This window comes from Mizuhopecten yessoensis, unplaced genomic scaffold (genome assembly GCF_002113885.1).
Source record: "Mizuhopecten yessoensis strain PY_sf001 unplaced genomic scaffold, ASM211388v2 scaffold8111, whole genome shotgun sequence".
In the NCBI taxonomy this organism is placed as follows: domain Eukaryota; kingdom Metazoa; phylum Mollusca; class Bivalvia; order Pectinida; family Pectinidae; genus Mizuhopecten; species Mizuhopecten yessoensis.
This window is the reverse complement of record NW_018407384.1, coordinates 238,666-260,502: the sequence shown is the minus strand read 5'-3', so window position 1 is coordinate 260,502 and position 21,837 is coordinate 238,666. Positions and strand designations below refer to the sequence as shown.

Genomic DNA, 21,837 nt, shown 5'->3' with positions numbered 1-21,837 from the left:
ATTTTTTTATGTTTGGTATACAAACAAAGCAAAATAAAAAATATTCAACCTTTTATTTTGACAAATTTTATTCAAAATCAGTTCCTTTATAAAACGCCTGTATCTTCATCAAACATTATAACATCATGATCTAACTGAAATGAAATCGTTTTTAAAACAGGCTCAACTAAACTTTTTAGCCAGAGCCTAATACACAACGTCTGTTCATCCATATGGATTTGTGCCCTTTAACATGTGAAAAATCTTCTGAAATCAATGTGATGATGGGTAAGCTAATTCTCAAGGAAACTAGATGCAGACTACAGGATTGAGGGACAGACAACTGACCAACCTCTTTACCCCCTAATTTTGTTGTTGGGGGTGGGGTGTGTTATAATATTTTGATTTCAGTATACAGCCGCTCTAACTTACAGTGGAGTTGGTGGGTTATTCTTTTGTACATTTAATACATATAAGGAATGTTAAAACAAATATGAACTAAAAGTTTCGTACATGTATATAATGCCTGAGGTACATTGTATAATGATGACTAGATGAATAAATGACGAGGAATGATTGTATTGACACTAAACAAGGAATTCAATTTGATAATGGCACCAAAATATTAATAAAATATCTACAAAATGTTTAACATGCATTACATACAATGGAACAAACACTTAATCTCAATACCAACAAACTCGTTTAAAAGTTTCTATGAGCAACTTTCATAAAGAAGTGTTCATTACAATGACAATCAAATTTAAAAGAAAGCATCTTTCATCCATAATATATTTTATTTATAAATAAATGATCAAATTAACTAAACTCAATTTTCCCATAGAAGTAAAAATATGTTAGTAAATTACATAATAAAATGACTGGAATCACACTAGAAAATTATAAAAATTAACAATAACAAAATCATGAATCTCATACATGTATCAATATAATGGCACTTAACTAAATACAGATACTTTCACATATTAAACCATATTAAATTACTAAATAGCAAAATTCTTTGATTAACATTGTAGAAGTTCATAACTGTATTTGTGAAATCATTGAATACTTGAAAAAGAACAAACAATACTGACATGGCTTTTGACTACTGATAGTGTTGGAGATCAGTAAATCGGTAACAATAACATTTTAAAGGGTTTCATTCCAACCAGCAAAGATTGACAAATCCATATATCTAATTGGCACTTAATGTAACTGAACATTTACCCTTTAAAAAAGAAACTTATATTCAACACTCTCACCTGAAATCAGTATTGTAATACATAAAAGCCTAAAATTAGAACAGTTGAAAAGTCATCAAGATATTTAAATTTGGCAAGAGTGAATGTACTTGTAATGGAATTTCAACTGTCGAACACTGACAAGGTCAAGTTAATTTGATATATCTGTATAATACCAGGTAATATCAAACATAAAAGTTTGGTGCTATCATATTAAATGTGTAGCAAAGAAAGGAATTTCTAAATCAAAGTTTCCTTAGTGTTTACAGTAATTCTTCTGTATAGCATTGTGTTCTTATTTCAACTGATCGTTCTAAAGCAGGGAAACATTTGAAAGTTTGATTGACACAGAAATATTTCATCAGCATCGTGGACGTCTTTGTACAAAAATATCCAGTTGAAGCACCATGTTCTGTGTAATACTTTCTATCTTTAATATACAAGGCTCCAAGTACTGTATACAAGGCTTAATATTTATGTAATTTTAAAGGTCTCGAGACTGTTCCAAAGTTATGTCCAGTTGTGGGAGTATTCAGGTCTTCCTGTTCAGACATGGATAGAGAGGTTCCGTTGTAATCATCCTGTGGACGCCCACTGATGTCAAACACAGGGTGAAACTTATGGGATGTATGATCCTCTGTGGTCTGGACAACAACTTCGGGTAACCAACATTCTCATAAGTCTGAAATGAGAAACATTGGTAATGAGTTTGCAATAAGAAGCATCAGTCATAAGCTTGATGTAACCTCTATTAACACAAAGTAAAATAGAACAAGAAGCCAAATGAGCCTTTATTGCTTACCTGTTATTCAGTACATGCAATGTACTTTCACAAATGCATCTTACAATCTCAAATCTGTAACCTTCAAAGTTGGTCAAGGTCATTCATTTTTCGAAAAATTCAGAAGATCGTTGATCTGGTTTTACTGTTTGACCTACCTGGTATGTGACCATGAATATTAGTTAGTTTTTTTTTTTTTCCAAACTTTGAATCACTGCTGCTAGCAAACTACTAGCCAAAAATTACAACTTAAGCCTTTCAGTTCCTCAGAAGAAATAGTTTTTACATTTTTTACAACCGCAACCTTGAAAGTACCCCTGGTTTGTCAAGGTTATTTTATACTTCTTAAGCTGTTTTATAGTTGAAATAATAAGGTCAAACATACACACAGCGAATGCTCACATGATCTTGGTGTCAGGTTTGCTTAAAACCACTTTGGTATTTAATCTGATTACCTGTAATGTATAATCACCCAGCTGGAAGACAAATTTTCTCTTTTCTTTTACAAGGGTACCACATAGACTGTATTTATCCCCAGAATTCTGCAAAAAGAAAAAAGAAAGAAGAAAAGTAACATTTTTCAAATATTTTAATATGAGAAGATTATATCTACAAATACAAGGTATAATCAGACACCATCACATGTTCTTATCAAGGATAGATTGACAGGAAATATCCTTAAACTTGTCACCTCTTGGGACACCTGGTTGCCTGCAGTAGTTTAGGCCTCTCATAGAGTGATCAAATTTGACCTTTGACCCTTTAAACTAAAATCTAATCGGGTGTAGAACTTGGGTGTTTCACAATTTTGGTGTATATATTGAGAGGTTCATGAGATATCTTGGAAACAAGTTTTTACAATAGTTGCACGCACAAACAACATGCAAATACCATATCCCCCACTACTACTACACTACTACTACTACTATACTACTACTACTACTGCACTACTACTACTACTATACTACTACTACTACTACACTACTACTACTATCACTACTACGATCACTACTACTACTACTACTACTACTACTACTACTACTACTGCACTACTACTACTATACTACTACTACTACTTACTACTACTACTACTACTACTGCACTACTACTACTATACTACTACTACTACTACTACTACTACTACTACTACTACTATCACTACTACGATCACTACTACTACTACTACTACTACTACTACTACTACTACTGCACTACTACTACTCTACTACACTACTACTACTATACTACTGGGAGGTGCACAATATACAGGAATAAGAACATGTTATCACCTTGAGGTAGACCGATGTCTCACGGTCTATATTACAGTACACAGGATTTGTCTGTAATAAAGTTTGCAGTGTCTGTTTTTGTGCAAAGAAGTCTGATCCAGTTTGCCGTCCTGAAACATAAAACAGTTGTAAATTGAACACTTTTTGCCTCAAACAAACCGAAAAATAAACAAGCAGAAATTTGTATTTTCTATCATTTCTCCAATATTGAAAAAAAGCCGTAATTTTTTTAAAATCTTAAGACAGTATAAAAATCAATAATTTCCCCCACTCTAGTTCTGAAAACATACACTTGGTGTACATAAACCTTGTGGAGAGGAGATAACCCTTTTGCAGAGCACATTGAGTAGATTATTGAATCCTGTGTTGAAGACATACACCTTGTGAGAGAATTTGATCAGTTGTAGAAGACATGCCCTCTGATGTAGATCATATGTAGATTTAGAAACGCACCTTGAGTATCTTTAATTCTTGTCATCCTTCTATTAGGAGATTCATCAATGTCTGAAAAATGAAAAGAGGCATTAATAAAAATGTCTTACATAGATTTTTGAAACAGGAGATGGGAAATACATGGCCAGACTTGGACTTGAACTCAGGACCGCCCCAATTTCTTAGAAAGATGCTCTAACCAATGAAGCTGCCTGGTCACTGACAGTCACACCAGTCCACTTCTGATACATTCCTCCCTCTTTAAAAAAGATCTTTAACCAAAAGACACAGGAGACCCTTAGCCCCCTAAAACATTGTTTTTGTTCTGCATCCATTCCAACAGAATTCTGGCAACAAATGAATTTAAGAATACATGTACATACCAAAATCTGGAGGAGTGATGTCGTATCGGTATGATCCCATCTCATTTTTAGACAATGATTGGCTGACTTCTTTATGATGCTGAAATCAAATTGAATCCATTTTTTAGCCAAATCCATCTTTTTGTCAAGGTGACTGAATTTCCTTAAGAGAGTTGGACATTTTGTTGATGATACATTAAAACAAGAGGCCCATGGGCCTTAACGGTCACCTGATATATTTATACAGAGAGTTGATATTTGTTTTTAACATGAACAGAAATATTATTCAAAGTGACAAAAAACAATAAAACCACCTTATTCAATATCTAGCATGCAGATATAAGACTGAAAAGTATTTGAAACTAGCACCTCTGATTCTAAACAAGGAAAATACAGAAATTTTATTTTAGCACACAGACTCCATTGGACTCCACCCTAGCCTACTGCCCTTAGGGGTAGGGATGGCTCAAAATTTAAAAAGTATCAAACTGTCAACTTAGGGTTATAATTCCAATCAAGTTAACAAAATGTAAAACCAAAACAAATTTTGCCCCCCCCCCCCCCCCTCCTTCCCCAGGGGTAAACGCGAGATCCCAGGGTCATGAAATTCATGAAATATGAAGAGTATTTGATTCTACCATATCTGGGTCTTGAGAAGAAGATTTTTAGCCCACAATCATCTGATGGTGGGCTATTCAAACCACCCTGCGTCCGTGGTCCGTGGTCCGTGGTCCGTCCGTAAACAATTCTTGTTATCGGTATTTCTCAAGAAGTACCAGAGGGATCTTTCTCAAATTTTATATGCAAGTTCCCCTTGGTCCTTAGCTGTGCAGGGCAACTTTTGAGACTGATCGGATAAACAACATGGCCGACAGGCAGCCATCTTGGATTTTGATAGTGAAAGTTTGTTAATGCTATTTCCCCGGAAGAACTAGAGGGATCTTTCTCAAATTTTATATGTAGGTTCCCCTTGGTCCTTAGCTGTGCAGGGCAACTTTTGAGACTGATCGGATAAACAACATGGCCGACAGGCAGCCATCTTGGATTTTGATAGTGAAAGTTTGTTATCGCTATTTCTCAGGAAGTACGGGAGGGATCTTTCTCAAATTTTAAATGTAGGTTCCCCTTGATCCCTCGTTGTGTATGTTATATTTTGAGACTGATCATAAAAACAAAATGGATTAAAAGAAGAACTAAACAGATCTTTCTCATATTGCAATGATCGATTCTATTTCTTTCACATTAAGTACTGTACTAGTAAATATGTGAAATGACAAACTCACTTTGAAGGTTGGCTTTCATACACATCAGTATTAAGTTTAGATCAAAAGTTACCTCAAGGTGCATTTACTGTTAACATGACTCGATCAATCAGATTAGAGGAAAGAAGAGAAAAGATCAAACTGACAAAGAACTAATGAAGATGGTACAAAGGTGGGCGCCAAAATCCCTCTGGGATCTCTTGTTGAAATTTCAGTCAATTCGACCCTTTTTGGACCCACCCATCAGTCCCTGGGGGTCAGTCAGGGCTGATATGTGCATACCATCAAACTGCTATCCAATACAGATAATGCTAACCAAAATTGAATTACTTCCAATGGCAATTAAACAAATGTTGGTCCAAAATGTGATTTCCCTATATAAACTATAGTGAAGTTACCCCCTCCCAAGGGGGAAACGTGAGACCCCAGGGTCTTGAAATTCACAATTTTGGTAAAGCACCTTAAGACCCTTCCATCTTTGAAGAGTATTTGATTCTACCATATCTGGGTCTTGAGAAAAAGATTTTTGAAATTTCAGTCAATTCAACCCTTTTTGGCCCCACCCATCAGCCCCGGGGGGTCAGTCAGGGCTGATATGTGCATACTATCAAACTGCTACCCAATACTGATAATGCTAACCTAAATTGAATTACTTTCAATGGCAATTAAACAAATGTTGGTCCAAAATGTGATTTCCCTATATAAACTATAGTAAATTCACCCCCTCCCAAGGGGGAAACGTGAGACCCCAGGGTCTTGAAATTCACAATTTTGGTAAAGCACCTTGAGACCCTTCCATCTATGAAGAGTATTTGATTCTACCATATCTGGGTCTTGAGAAAAAGATTTTTGAAATTTCAGTCAATTTTACCCTTTTTTACCCCGCCATGGCAGGTTTCTGCAAAATTTCATTGAAATTGGTTCAGGGGTTTTGGAGAAGAAGTCGAAAATGTAAATTGTTTACGGACGCACGACGGACGCCGCCGAACAAAAGGCGATCGCAATAGGTCACTTGAGACTTTGTCTCAGGTGACCTTAAATGTTGAGAAATCTACATTGTACACCAAAGTGTTTAACTTATCTTTAGCACATCAAGGGGTTATATTACATGTGTACGTTTACATACCAATAGTTTCTGTTTTTGCTTTTTGTAAATTTCCAACACCAACTCCTTCTCTGATTTAGACATAACAGATGTGACTGCCTTAGGATTGATCTTGGGTGAACTCCTACTTGGTGGCACATCTAATTGTCTTTCAGTTTTTTCTGGTAAATTCACTTGATTGTTTCTAACATTCTACCGAAAAAATACATGCAAAATTCAAATTAGCTACATGTAAGTATAATTGCTATTGCTGTTATGCATTATAAGGCTGATAACTTTAGAAGCCTCATATGTAACCCTAGTACAAATATAAATACCCAGCCTCCTCTGCCCCGCCAATATATGCAAACTGTCTTGTCGTCAGAAGCTACAATTTTGCAGCTAATGTAACACCAGACAATTTTATGCTATAACCAGCTAATGTAACACCAGAAAATGTTATACTATACCCAGCTAATGTAACACAATGTTATAGTATAACCAGCTAATGTAACACAGTGTTATACTATAACCAGCTAATGTAACCCCAGAAAATGTTATACTATAACCAGCTTATACTATAACCAGCTAATGTAACGCAATGTTATACTATAACCAGCTAATCTAACACAATGTTATACTATAAAAAGCTAATGTAACACAATGTTAAACTATAACCAGCTAATGTAACACAATGTTATACTATAACCAGCTAATGCAGGGTCATTTGAACTATACAGCATATTGCAAAAATATTGAAGATCTATTTACACTATCAGTGACCTTGATCTGCAATAAACTGTTTCAAAGCAGTCCCAAACATTCCTATCCTGTATTTTTAAGTACCCTGGTAACTGATGGAGGAATGGAACCAAACTTCTACACATAGTAACAGTGACATGACCTTTGACCAATTCATCTTTATCTCAAGACACCTCTTATATAACTAAAGGAACTGTGAGCAAGGTCACAAAGACAAGGGCCATAACACAAGGAAAAATAGTCAAATACAATTTCAAATTCCTTCCTTCCTGCAAATCTACCTGTAGTATCCTGTTCCAAGTTGCAAAAAATGCAACGAACAGTTAAGGAGGAGTTGCACTTGCAAGGTTTCTTGAGCAGAAATTTAAAGTTTCAAGGGCCATAACTCCAATAAATTCCAAGGAGTGAAATAATGCTATAAATGAAGAAAATTGCAGTATATTTATTGTTTTTAGAACAGGATTTGGACACTATGGATAATCACCATTAAGTCTTATTATGATATCATATTCATGAAGACCGAAACAGATAATGAGAAACATGTAGTATTGATACTATGATCTAGACCCTTTATGGTGTTAGCACCTCTTGCGTCTATCAGAGTGATGTACACACCTCTCACTTCTATCCTTACCTTCTGACATTCTTGCTGATGTTTGTGTCGTCTACATTGGTTCAGAAAATAATGTGGAAGGATAAAGATGATGTAGAATCCAAAAAACAGATTGAGAAACACCAGTTCACATCTAGACAGCAACTGTACAGGCTTGTGACTGTGAATACAAAAATGCTTTAAAATTGTTATATTCTCTTCATTTACTCATATAGAGAAGTATTAGAGAATACACGATACAAAATTTGATCAACCCATTCACAAAATTCTTACCAATGATAAACGAATTACAATAAGGATGTAAAAAATGCTAGGTTAGATAAGGAATACTTTAATACAATCAACACATGCTTTTTTTCCAAGCATGTGCAGAAGTTAATATGTCTGAAGTTTATGCTTTTATACAAACTAAATCACATCATTATCAACTGTTGAAAGACAGTGTTCATAATAACATTTTTAACACAATAATGGCTGATTTTCATGAACTCTTCTCTACAACAATAAAATATAGATTTTTAGCAGGGAATATTTTTGTCAGTGTAAGTATATTTAAAAGAAACTGATTTTTTTGGTTCTTATGGCTATCTAACTAGATTATGAACTTACGTGACAGGATGAACTGGTGTTCCCTCTTCATTGTGTGCTATATCAAATGCTTGGAGCTCCTGTTCATAGTAAGCATATAGGGGTGTCCCTTTGAGTAAGAGGCAAAGACCACATTGACCTACCTGTACTGGGAAGGCCAAACTAAGTAAACCTTTCACGAAACCTTTGGAGAGAAAATTGATAGAGTTAATGAGAAAATACTCCCTAATTTAAATTGCAGCATAAAACTAGACCTGTAAGCAGCAGACTAATACCACTGCATAGACAAAGATTTAGAAATCTTTGCAGTACTTGAATTTTTTGTTGACAGACAACCCGATACTGGAAAGAAAGATCAATTAAGATTTGATGAATTTATTTGAAATTAACCACTACCTTTTCACATTTTCTGGTTACTGCAGAAACAAGAAATATAAAAGGCAACTATAGATTCTTTGAATAAAAAGATTTTCGTCAATCAATGTGAACTACCTAGAATGATTAGCACCAGCAGGACAAGGAGGACAACAAATCTCTGATCATCTGGACCCGAGAAATAGCCTTGAAGTAACAATGACCGAGTTTTGGCAGAAGGGTAGACACCAATTTCTAGAGAAAAATGAGAATGGAACCCTTGACTCTGGCACTGAAATAAAAACAAACCATTTAAAATAGCAGATGTATTATATATATATATATATATAGTGGTTGTGCAAGATATCACAAAATAATAACAACAAAACAAGGATTGGTTTTATATCTTATATTGAATATTCTCATAATATTATGTAAAACGTTTTGAAAATGAACACAAAGCTGAAACTTCTTTTCATAGTCGCCATGATGGTCTCACAAATAATTTATTAAAGATGATTTCTGCATTACAAGCTAAATTTTCATCAACAATCTGAATGACTTACTGTACATTGGACCTTCTCCATACAGATACAAATCTCTCCCTCTCTGAACCAAAAAGCTCGCTCACTCACGTTTTGTATGAGGTGGTTAGACACAGACACTGGCAAAAAAAATAACACCAAACTAACCAAATGTATCATGGTAAATGGTAAAATCAATTAGAAGCCACCAACTTAATACCTGGAAGTTATGGTACTTTAATACTGAAAATAAGAGTATTACACGTATAAGTATATCAAAATGAAAACTGAAGAAAGAATAGAAATCAATCTTTGTAAAGCTTGAGTGAGCTGCAGATTCAAATAATCAGTATTAAATAGTTTGGTGAGACAATGTGGCAAAAACAGCAAAGTAGTCTTTAAAACATGCATGAAACCAAGATTTTTCAGATCACATTCTCTATACTGACCTTATACCGGTACATATTAACTGGTGTAAGTTTGGTCAATATCTGTAAACTCCATCCTTAAGTCATGTACACTAAATATTTACAATAGAGTACCCCAGTTACATTCATCATTAACCTGGCAATCAAAATATAAGAAAATCCAGAATCTTTAATGGAATTTTTGTGGTATCATTACATTAGAATTTCTATCAAACCAATCCAAAGAAATTATGGAAACATAGTTTTGACTCGGCAGATTGGGAAACTAATGTGCTGCTTGGTCTTAAGGGTGAATACTTATTTTTTACATCTTCAGTTGGGGGGAAACCTGACAAACATTAAGATCATCCAAACTCAAATGGATTCTATTTATATTATTCTTTTTCGTTTTTACAAAGTCTAATACTACTTTAAATATTTTCCGACCTGATTTGCAAAACATAATTAATACACCTTACCTAAGAATACCTGGTAAGTCTACTTAGAAGACTACAATACCTCAATTTTTACTAAAGAATCGAGCAAATGCCCACAGTGATAGGCCCTCATGTAACTAGCAAGAGCAGTCAGAGAATTCTTCTTGTAGACAATTAACACAGATTCATACTCCAAACAACCTATCATGTAAATTAACGCACCTGTGCATGTTATTATCTGGTGAGCAGTCAAATTTTTTAATTTGAAGACTGCATCAGTAGAATGGTGGGCTGGAACAGCTACCTGGGTGCTCTTGGATGTGACTTTACTTGTGTTACAGGAATGTAGTGAAACAGTGTAGGTCTCTAACAGCAGACCAGGGTTATACACAGTTATAGACAGTCTGTCCATCTTCTGCTCTCTAGTGTGAATAATCTTTGTAATCAGTGCTGATTTCCTGATCAAAAACATAATTATAAAATTCTTCATGTTACACGTACAATCAAACTTGTTATGCAGGTAACATTTGTATAGCAAATAACTATCTTCTTTAAAGGTCAGTATTTCCAGTTTCAAGGATTAAAACTAAAACATTTTTAAGATAAACAAAATACCGGTAGCCTGTTTTTATTTCTAAACATTGCTAATCTAGCCTCAAACTATCCAGATCTCCTATCAGCTAGCCAGGTTTTCAAGGGGTAGTTTGGACTTTTCTATTCTAAATTGTCCCAGTAACCCAGAAATTTCATAACCCAGCTACTTTTGCTGATAACAAAGGTGCTGGATTATCTACTGGAAATGAAGGTGGCTGGATTTGTCTACTTGGAATGAGGGTGCATGATCTTCTATGGAGAATGATAGTGGTTGGCTTATCTACTGAGAGCAAAGATGGCTGGATTAAACAATGTATTTGGAATAAAGAAGGCTGGATTATCTTCTGGAAATAAAGGTGGCTGGATTATCTACTGAGAACAAAGGTGGCTGGAATATCTACTGTCTGCTCTTAATAATTAACCATGTTCAGAATATAACATGGTTATATTGCATGCCCTCAATATTGATACTCAGCTACAATGTATAGACAAACAACATTCTAAACATATTACTCATAAACGCTTAACTACCTTGTGCGCAGTGAATAATAAAACATGGGTACCCAGACACCCATACTAACCCTTGTCTGGCTGGAAAGGTGTTGCCGACTTTGACTTGTAGGATCAGGTTAGCAGTCAATTCACCATTTGCATGGAGAGACAAAAACAAGCTGGCAGATTTCTGTAGCAGGGGTGTGCTGTTAATCTTAGCAAACCCAGACAGAAAGTATTTGGTGGGTTTCCTTTGAAGCTGTTTCTCCTAAAACACACCAAAATATAACAATAACCTATAAACAAGAGGCCCAGGGGCCTGTATCGCTCACTTGGATATCAAAGTAATCAAGGAAAAATATTCTCCAAATAAGATTCAAAGGAATGGGCCAGACCCCAAGGACAATCCTTGTATCCTATCTGTATTAGATTTTTCATGCCCAGCAATTTTATGTATGGTTATGGGGTGGGGATCTCAACTGTTTCCAAGGTGTGACTCAGAAACTAAGTTCCTAGGGTTGTGGCCAGACCCCAGGATCAATTATAATATCATGACTGCATTCGTCTCTTTATGCCCAGCATTTGTATATATAGTTTTGGGGTGGGGATCTCAACTGTTTCAAAGTTATGACCCAGAGGTTAAGTCTGCAAGAGTGGGGCAGACCCCAGCGTCAATTCTAATATCATGACTGCATTCGTCTCTTTATGCCCAACAATTGTATAAATATTTTTGGGGTGGGGATCTTAACCGTTCCAAAGTTATGACCCAGGGTTAACCCTACCATCTGTACAATTTTGAATCCCCACCAACTAGGGATGCTTCCAGTCAAACTTAGTTAAATTCCAAGCAATTGTTAAGAAGAAGAAGTTGTTTGAAAAAATTGTTGACGTACGGACGACGGACGCCACAGTATGGCATAAGATCACCTTGGTCCTTCGGACCAGGTGAGCTAATAAAGAAAGGATTAAACCTTTGTGAATAATGATGAAATAGATTAAACCTTTGTGAATAATGATAAAATAAATTAAACATTTGTGAATAATGATAAAATATCAAACAATTTACCACAACTGAAGAAAAAATAATCTTTTATGAAGAATGATAAAATCATAAAATATACCACAAATTAAATTATTATCACCATTGTGTAACTTTTGTTCCTTCCAATAACATCACAACTTGTGTTATTATGACAATGTATCAACTGCTGCACACACATGCCAACACTGCTAGTGATTTGGAATGCTTTTCTACGTGTTTTTGTCCTCTGGATAATTTGGTTGAATTACTGATGTATATCTAAAATTAATTCTCTGAACAAGATTTTTCACTGTAGAATGTCAAACTTTGCTGTTAAAACTTCCCTATATACTTACAATATCATGCAACCAAAATTCCATTGGTTGATTATTAAGACAACTGAAAAGAAATAACATCACACTGAATTAACATCATTTGGGGAATTAAATGTGTGAACTATAAATATTCTATCACATGAAGACTATCATGTTTCTGCAGTGAGTAACCTTATTTATTTTTTCGTCTTTCCTAGGTAATTACACCCAATTTGATTTCTGAGTTAACATGAATGGCATTCCATCATGACATTGTGACCTTGTATACTGAAGCTTATATTGACATCAGGTAAAATGCTGATGCTAAAGACATCATGATGGTCAGAGAAAACATATTTTCATGAATATTTGCACTCATTATTGATGGCGTAAAAAAAAAATCCTAGAGTTTCTTCGACTTCCCTAGCACTTTCTCCTCTTTAGAGGTTCATCAGGAGAACTGTTTATTCATGTTGACAGGAAAACACAACACAGAAAGTGATGACGTCACAATACAACCTACCAAAATTGATACCAAAATTAACAATGCAGTTTAACGTCAACATTTGAGGAACAACAAAGATGGTGTTACAGAAATAGATACAGATATATATAGTTACAGGCATGAGTATAGCAACAGAAACGTTCACATACATTTTCTTTATTTATTCATGCAACGATTTGTGCTGTTAGAACAATTTAAACCAGGTTTTAATACATCGATTAACATTGATTCTTTTGACTCTCGCTGTAGTGTCTTCTGTAGCTTGATATATAGGAATTACATGTAATTACATGGAACTTATCATTTGCACAAATGTATATGCTTATTAACAGTTAAAAATTTAATATAGTCTGGCAAGTTTCATACGTTGACGTATAGAATTCACAACCAGTTTGTCCAATGCATAGACAACATTCCAAGATCTACAGTTCATATCAGCTTTTACTTTAAAAAAAAATCCATTCTTGAATGTAAATTCTTCTCCTTCAACAATAATGTTACCAACACCACATCTTGGATTGTTACATTTCAACACATACATTTTGTTTAGAACCAATAAATTTAGAAGTACACAATAATCTGTTCAAATTTTTAGGTTGTCTTTAACAGTTTATGATTTTCTTTTTGCAAAGGATCTCCCCATACATTCATCTGACTTCATAAAGTTTTCATAGCTTTTAATAACTGGAAACACATTAAAGCTACATGGGTTGTATCATTTTAACTTTTAAAATTATATATATATATATATATCCAGATTTATTTATTGATATATATTATATATGTATTAATTAGATGGTGCAATCAGGATACTACACTGGATACAAAAGGCATTGTGTAATAGACATTGCCTATGGAAGCCCTATGCTATGTAAACTACTACCATCTCTGACTGAATACATACCCGGTACATACATACATATATCTTACCTCTGAGCAGGTTTCCTACATCTGTGTCTCTGGTCAACGAAGGCCTTAAAAGACACACCCACTTTATCACAGACACCACCACTGAGGGCTAAATTGTCCTCATTCAGTACCAAAAACTCAGATGCATTACCCTGTAGTAAAAGATACATTTTACTGACACTCACCAGTCAAAATCTATGTTAAACTACAAAATGTCCCAAAAAAATCACTGATTTTTAAAGTTTCATTGTAATCATGATTTGGAATAATGAAAAACGAATTTATAGATATGCTAACTATGTCATCAAATTGATTTTGTTTTACTCATGGACAAACAAATTTTTTCCTGATTCCAAATTCATTGGATATTTAAAAGGTAATATTGATCAAGTGTAACTTAATGTAGTAACTGAATGATGAAAACAAACTTGACTTTGATATTATATTGCGTTTTTAAAAAAAAAAAATGAGGTGACAATTCCAGAATTTTGCAAGGAATGATATTTTCCAATTGGAAAAGACAAACATGGGAAACTGGATGTAATTATCACTAACCTGTAATTGTAGAGGAAGTTGTTCGACTTCCAACTTCTTTTCAAGCTGTTCAGGAATTAAAATAACATTTCTTTTGTAGCCAAGTGGATCCTCATCCCTCAGTTGGTGCTGTATATTCAAGATGCTGATAGAAACCTTTATAGATGTAAAATGATCCAAATAAATTCATTAGTGAGTGACATTAATAACTGAAACAGCTTTCTGTCTAGTACATTTTTTATAAAATGCAATACATGTACTTTCATTTGAATATTTTTAGTATCCTTAATGCTATCCAGGAATTTCCAGATACCAAAATCGAATGAAGGAGATGCCTTTATTGTTTTGTTTCTAAATGTTCTGATCTTCATGTTGCCTCTTGATAGATACCTATTTCTCCCACATTTCAGACATATCTCCCGTTTTAATAATAAAAATAATTTGAGGTTCTTATAGTTATACATATACCACTTTATCACAACTTAGTTCTTAGGTCGTCTCAAAGCGGTTCACAAATTATCATCCTTGGTTATAGGGCCTTTGCAACCAGCCAATATCTTTCTCAGGTCCCTGGGGAGCATACAGTTGGTGCTGCCATTTCGGTGCTCACAGCTAGCATTCAGCAATTCTAGCACTACTCAACCACATACTCATTTACAGCTGAGTAGACTGGAACAAGCGGAGAAAAGTATCTTGCTCAAAGATACAACACAGTGCCGTGATGTGACTCGAACCTGCAACCCTTCGGTCACGAGAGGAGATAGCTTCATGCAGAATGGCACAATTTAAGTCTGTTTTAGTCATAAAAACAGTGTGACGTCACATCATCCATGTCAACAGTAGCAGACCATGGAAGACAACTCTGGATTTACGTTTGTTTACAAACATACAATGTACCAGGGTAATGTCGGTGAGTGAAACAGGATGGGAGAAAAACAATCATCCCCTACTTTGAGTGAAAGCCTCTGGTAAGACAATCAAGAATATCCTCCCTCAGGTTGGATACTTCTCTGTCATCCCCTCAAGGTAGGGGAATATTCTATTAATCTTGTAGCTACTTCTGAAAAGTATTATACCTTGCCGTCACTGGAGAGAAGGGTTGAGGTAGATGTTCCCACCACCATGCTGTCTTCTGTAACAGGTGTCAGGCCCCCTGCTCCATCTACTGTATACATCTCTACAGCTAACTCATATTCTATGGATGGCTTTTTTAACTGGTAAACATTGTACCTATGTGAACAGAATCGTAAAACTATTTATTTTACAAATACTGAAACTTTATATGATACATATACCAGAACCTTTTGTGAGTAAAATGAAAAATATTTGGGTGTTTACAATTAGATTGTATGGGTTTGTAATTTTACATTTTGCTAAACAATTATTCAACTTGCTTATCTCTAAAGCAGAATTTTTCTTACATTTATGCAAATTACATTTTTTTTCTTTTTTCTATTCCTCTTACAAAGGGGAAACAGCAAAAATTCAATGAAAATTCTTATTTCTATGTCAGTATGACAGAACAGGTTTTCATAATTTTTCACTATCTAATATAAAATATCTTTATCTCACACACATAGCACAGGTAAAGAAAAACGTGAATACCACACGGAGTCGTATCTGAGACAGTGAGTACTGGAAAGGTAGGGACTGGAACCCTGCGGAAAAGGTATGTTTATGTTACTGCAGTCCTGTCCACTGCGGATGTGGTAAGACATGTCACTGTTGTAGCCATTACAGGAACAGCAAAACCCCTGTAACATTAATAGTAGCATCTGCTGCCATCACATTTTTTCAAATATATTTAACTTTTGAAGTGAACATTTCAGAGTCAAGACTTAGTCAAGTTTATCAAATCAATCCACCACTAATCTGGTTGTCCCTTTATCCTGCTAAATCTTAGGGAACAGATTGACATAACATGTATCAGTAATGCTATCTTCTCCGTATGCAGCCACTATTGGTTGAAATGAAGGTGGCTGGATTATCACACTTGTATTCATGTATAATTTTAAGATAGACTCCTAAATCTGAAGGCCATTTCCAGGTTAAGAGATAAATGTCATATCCATGAATCATACATATGGGAAATGTTAAAATGCAAAAAGTACAAGTGGGACATTTTTCACCAAAAATTTCACTCAAAATTGTACGAAGTTTACTAAGTTTTAATGTCAGCTTCAACATAAATAATACTCTGCTAACACAAAGAATAAATCGAATGCTCTTCTCATCTTACCATTGAAAGATGAAGAAATTTAACAACTTCAAACTTATAATTAAGACTTTGAGTGAAGAACAAACAGAAAACTTATTTAACAGCAAATATCTACATCATCCTTATTAAACTTCTTGATGATTTTCACATTGGATTTAAAACGTTTCTTTACCTTGATTTTCAAACACGATTTAAAACAATTATCATCATCTACTATTATGTAACACCTTTAAGAAGAATGGGTTCCTAATTACCAATTGGTAATTAGGAACCCATTCTTCTTAAAGGTGTTACATAAAGCAATAAATCATTAGAAGTATATCATATACATGTGTGTAGCAGCAAATATTAACTAAATTTGTTACTAAGAACTACCAATTTCTGACCAACTTTCAGGTGCAAGCTTTTATATACATACCGATTTACCTACATATATGATACACTCAGTCTGTCATTTTGCAAACAGACCATTCTATTTAAATTCTAAATTCTTAACCAAACACTAATAAAACCAATTTACCTTGTTTGTGTCAGACCCTTGTCCAGGTACTTTCCCACACATTTCAGAGATGGAACTTTCCTTACAACCATGATAGTTTTTTGTGTTGTCCTTGTGAAAGAAAACTTCGTAAGCTTTGTTGTTAACTCTCTATTTGAAGAAAGAAAAGAATATATAGACAAACCACTGTTGCCAAAGATGTACATATAGCAACTCAAAATATACTGGCGCATATAATGATATTTGTATACTGATCTTTCCTGATTTTTTTGATTTTTTTTGGTAACTTCTAAAAAAAGTTATGATTTAAAATCTGGGCCATGTTGATCAAACGTTATTAGTTTAATCCCTGCTGAACATGATATTTCAACATAGATGTTCAAAAGGTTTGTAACAGGTCATTATTTTTTCAATGCCTCCGCAAGGAGTCGAACCCGGGACCTCTGGCTTACTAGTCTAACACTCTACCGAATGAGCTCAAGAGAAATACTCACTAGCCAAGATGGAAGGAAGCAGCTAGTATTTTACCAAGGTGACATACTCCCTCTCCAGGAAAGACTCATCCCAAGTTTATCCTGGGGTCAAAGCGATTCTTGTGAAAGAACCGCTGAGTATATATATTTGTCAATATTATCCGGTGGTCCCTACGTGGGCGCCAATGTAACAAGGTAATTATTTTTTCAATGCCTCTGCTAGGAGTCAAACCCGGGACCTCTGACTTGCTAGTCTAACGCTTTACAGTATGAGCTCAAGAGACATTCTACCTAGCCGAGACGGTAAGAAGCGGCTAGTATTTTACCAGGTTGACAGGTTATTAGCTTAATCCCTGCTGAACAACATATTTCAACATCTAATAATTTGATCAATATACAAGGTGAAACTCATGATTTTGCATGTAATTTTACTCTACTAAATATCTGCAATGGAAATTTTTACTCATTTAAAGGATGTGTTAAATATATGCAAGAATAAACTTTGTGCTAATCACTGATTAAGCTTATCAACTTTTGAACAACTGGGCCCCTGTGCTGTAATTGCTTGTCAGATTATTGACCTTCAATAGGTGACCTTCACCTGTAAATGATGGTTCTTAAAATGAAAAGGATTCCCTTACATCATCTAGTTTATGTGGTGCATATTTCACAATTTTTCATTGAAAGAGCATGTGCAACTTGGTCCATGTTGTGAATCAGCTGAAAACTTTGAACTCACTCTGTGACCTTGACTTTCGTACAACGTCATGTAAAAGCTATGATGTACACAAGTATATCACTCAGTGATGATGTCTAAATATAAACACCAATTGTTTAGTTTCGCTAAAATGTTCTTTAGGAGTGTGGCGGAGCTGGAATAGGTCAGTCATTGGCGACTAAGTTGCTCAATTGGTAGAGCGTCCGTCTAGAGTCCAGAGGGTTCCAGGTTCTGGCTGTGCATTGTACCCAGGAGTATCAGAAGCATTGTTTGAAGTTTGGACTTCAATGACATTGTGACCTTGACACCAGAATAAAGATCTTAACACAAAAGATACATAGAACAATGACAATATTACATGTATATTATATAAAGCCTCATAAAAAAGGAAATTAAAATGAACATCAATGATTTTTCCAACGGTCAACCTATGCCAATATAGAAATTGTATAGAAACTGTTTTGATGTGCAACTGAAATCCATGGACTTGATGTTAATCTGCATAACCACACTAACTAATGAACACACTGACCTGTATGTACTTCAGTGGGTACAGTAGTTTTGTATTCTTTAGACGCACATGTATCAATAACGGATTTAAAAGTTTCACGTCTTCTCCATCGTCTGGGCTGTAGGCCTCATTTACAGTAACAAATTGTGATTTCTTCTGCATCTAAAGAAACAAAAAAGAAATACATAATCACATTAAGTACTACCGGCATAAATGGATCATAAGATATTATTGAGGATTGAAGTGGTGGCTGTGTTGGTAGGAGGGGAAATAAATGCCTTCATGATATCTTATGCTAAATCTCTCAGCCATAAGTTGCAATATAGTTTTCAATTTAATTACTGTTAAAAGCATGAGGTGTTTAGAAAAAGTATGCTTTAGTGTCTGCTTGGTTCATGTAATCCTCTTTATCACTTTCCACAGGTGAGAATTTCGAAAGTGTCATATTGATTAGGCAGAGTTAAGGTGTCACCAGAGAACATGAACCAGCTAGGATACAGTGTTGTCAGGTCATAAACAGTAGTTTAATAGAGGAGCTGAGAGAAGGTTTTAGTTCAAATCAGATTGGTTATACCTATATATCATGCATGCAAAAATAAGAAAAAAACCATCTTTGTCAATAATTCAAGATAGCAATTTGACTCGTTTCTTTCATTATATTTTGAAAAAATTCTCCCCAAAAATTCTCTTCATGCATGTTTGTGTTTCAGTTTCTATACTTTTGTAGAATACGTTACATTATTATAAATCTCACCGCTTTCACTGATGTCTTCAATATAATGTCTATCCCTTCTTGACAAGAAGCTTCCAAACCATCTCCTAGCTGAGATGTTTTTATACTGCATGGGTGAATCACTGCCTGTACAATGCCTAGTGTTGCTGTGGTTACTCCTGCATTTAATAGGAGGGCACATCCCAGTAAACAGGACAATGTGCACAATAAAATACCATGAAACATCTGAAACAGAAAACAGTCAAATGCAGCATTCTTTGAATTAAAAAGATAGCATTCACTAGTTTGAGTAGTTTCACCATATGGATAGTAAGTAGGATTATCTATGTACTTTACAAACATTTTTCACGTAATGATGGGCCTACTACCAGTAATCACTGATTGGCTATGTATTACATTATGTAAACATTACAATTTTGGACTATAGTACAACCTCAACTAACCTGAGTGATGTCACGGACAGATAAATATACAGATGTCGTATCAGTCTACTGACACAAGTTTACCTTTGGTAATGTTACTGTTGTCAAAATCATTTGCTTAATGCCGCAAGCTTTGTTTATTGTAAATAATTGGTACAGTTTATTTACATTCCTCTTGTCGCTGAATGAGTACTCTAGAGGTACACAGTACACAGGGACAAGGCAACTAAGACACTATATACTATAGTGCAGTAATATCTGATGTGATAAATAAGCGTACAAACGTTATAAGTGAAATAATATTTAAGTTTCAGAAACTGTAATAAACAACTTTAAAATTGCAATCAATTTGATTGTTTATATCGACGATAGATCCTTCACACAAGACAAAAATCAAATGTCTCCATAGATATCATAGAATGTGTTCATCAGTTCATAGATCTTCTGCATGTCATGTCCCTGTAACAGACAGTACAATAGTTTACAATGTTTCTGTTGATTTGTACAATTAATTCCTCTTCCAGTGAAAAGGACAAAGTGATAATACACACATAATGAAATAATATAAAACAATATGTCAAAATAATACGCTTACAAGGATGTGATAAATGCTGCGGAAACTGAGACCGGGAAATGCAGACGAACTTTCATAGGTGGCGCTACGTAATTTCCCGGGTGCATTCGCTTGAGCAGATCACACTTCACCTATAAATCAATATAGGATTTGAATTGGACTGTGTGTTCATATAGCAGACTATATGAACACACAGTCCAATTCAAATCCTTATAGACTACATACAAGTTTTATGAAAAGTTTTATTTTGGAAAAAATATGAGAAAAAATAGAGTTGTAAGCCACAGGCTCATTATCGAACCCTTTTTTCCTGGCATTTTCTTTGATTCCAACACAAAACTGAGGTTAGACATTCAGCATGAATTGAGTTTCTACTAGTGCACGTTGGAAGCCATGGACCCTCTCATCCGGACCCGATGAAAAATAATTTTGGGCATAGATTGCAATATTATATTTGGAGCTGTTGGTATAAGTACGACTTGTGTAACATAAGCATGCACACTTTTACATTTAAACACCTATATTACATGCAAATTAGTGAAATGTTTGAAGTTGGCGAAACTACCTGCACCTTTGAGCAAAATCACTGAAGGCCTGATGACGTCAGATATGTTGCTGGGTGACGTCATTCAGGCGATTTTACAACAATTTTTATTTTTAGGAATTTTAGTAAAATCTTCTTCTGTACTGGTGCTCCTCGGCATTTTGATACATGCGTATTTGGACGAATCATTAAATGAAACCCTTATTAATTGGACGAATTTGCCTGCACTGACGTTAACACTTTATAATGAGAAAATGCCTATAATGCAGAAAAGTCAATGTTAAAACGCGTCATTGGTAATTGATTCATATTCTGGTGTGCGAAATACATGAAGTGATTAAAGTTTATAACTAAAAATAAAAGCACTCTTTCCGTTGCAACTAAGTCTTTCCCCAGGTGACATCACGTATAGCACATCGGTCGTGTCTCCAACATGTACATTATCTGCACTACAGTAATACTATAATAATAATATAATATAGCGCCCTATATAATTTGTAAAATTACTCTATAGCGCTTTACAACATATGGATAATAGTAAGACTTACAATCACTTTCATACATTTAACAAGCAATGTGCACATAATTGAACAAATAAAAGGGTGGAACTTACATAACTTACATGACGTCTTTGCAAAGATTCTACAGGCGCGGATTT

At 34.8% G+C, this 21,837-nt stretch overlaps 1 protein-coding gene across 1 annotated transcript in view; it reads right to left on the bottom strand.

Annotated features, from left to right (window-relative positions):
* Positions 1-40: 40 nt before the first annotated feature.
* LOC110454939 (hapless 2-like) overlaps positions 41-21,837 on the bottom strand; it is a 26,801-nt gene continuing 5,004 nt past the window's right edge. The window contains exons 2-22 of the mRNA XM_021504759.1: positions 20,657-20,745; positions 19,661-19,864; positions 18,928-19,068; positions 17,226-17,354; positions 16,093-16,241; positions 15,564-15,717; positions 14,509-14,643; positions 13,975-14,105; positions 12,582-12,624; positions 11,294-11,472; positions 10,341-10,576; positions 9,317-9,414; positions 8,889-9,042; positions 8,418-8,580; positions 7,830-7,968; positions 6,476-6,646; positions 4,109-4,187; positions 3,747-3,797; positions 3,294-3,403; positions 2,460-2,546; positions 41-1,905 (exon numbers count right to left, since the gene is read on the bottom strand). Coding sequence (XP_021360434.1) covers positions 1,756-1,905; positions 2,460-2,546; positions 3,294-3,403; positions 3,747-3,797; positions 4,109-4,187; positions 6,476-6,646; positions 7,830-7,968; positions 8,418-8,580; positions 8,889-9,042; positions 9,317-9,414; positions 10,341-10,576; positions 11,294-11,472; positions 12,582-12,624; positions 13,975-14,105; positions 14,509-14,643; positions 15,564-15,717; positions 16,093-16,241; positions 17,226-17,354; positions 18,928-19,068; positions 19,661-19,864; positions 20,657-20,745 — 2,792 coding nt within the window. The 3' untranslated portion in view covers positions 41-1,755. The remainder of the gene's footprint in view (positions 1,906-2,459; positions 2,547-3,293; positions 3,404-3,746; positions 3,798-4,108; positions 4,188-6,475; positions 6,647-7,829; positions 7,969-8,417; positions 8,581-8,888; positions 9,043-9,316; positions 9,415-10,340; positions 10,577-11,293; positions 11,473-12,581; positions 12,625-13,974; positions 14,106-14,508; positions 14,644-15,563; positions 15,718-16,092; positions 16,242-17,225; positions 17,355-18,927; positions 19,069-19,660; positions 19,865-20,656; positions 20,746-21,837) is intronic.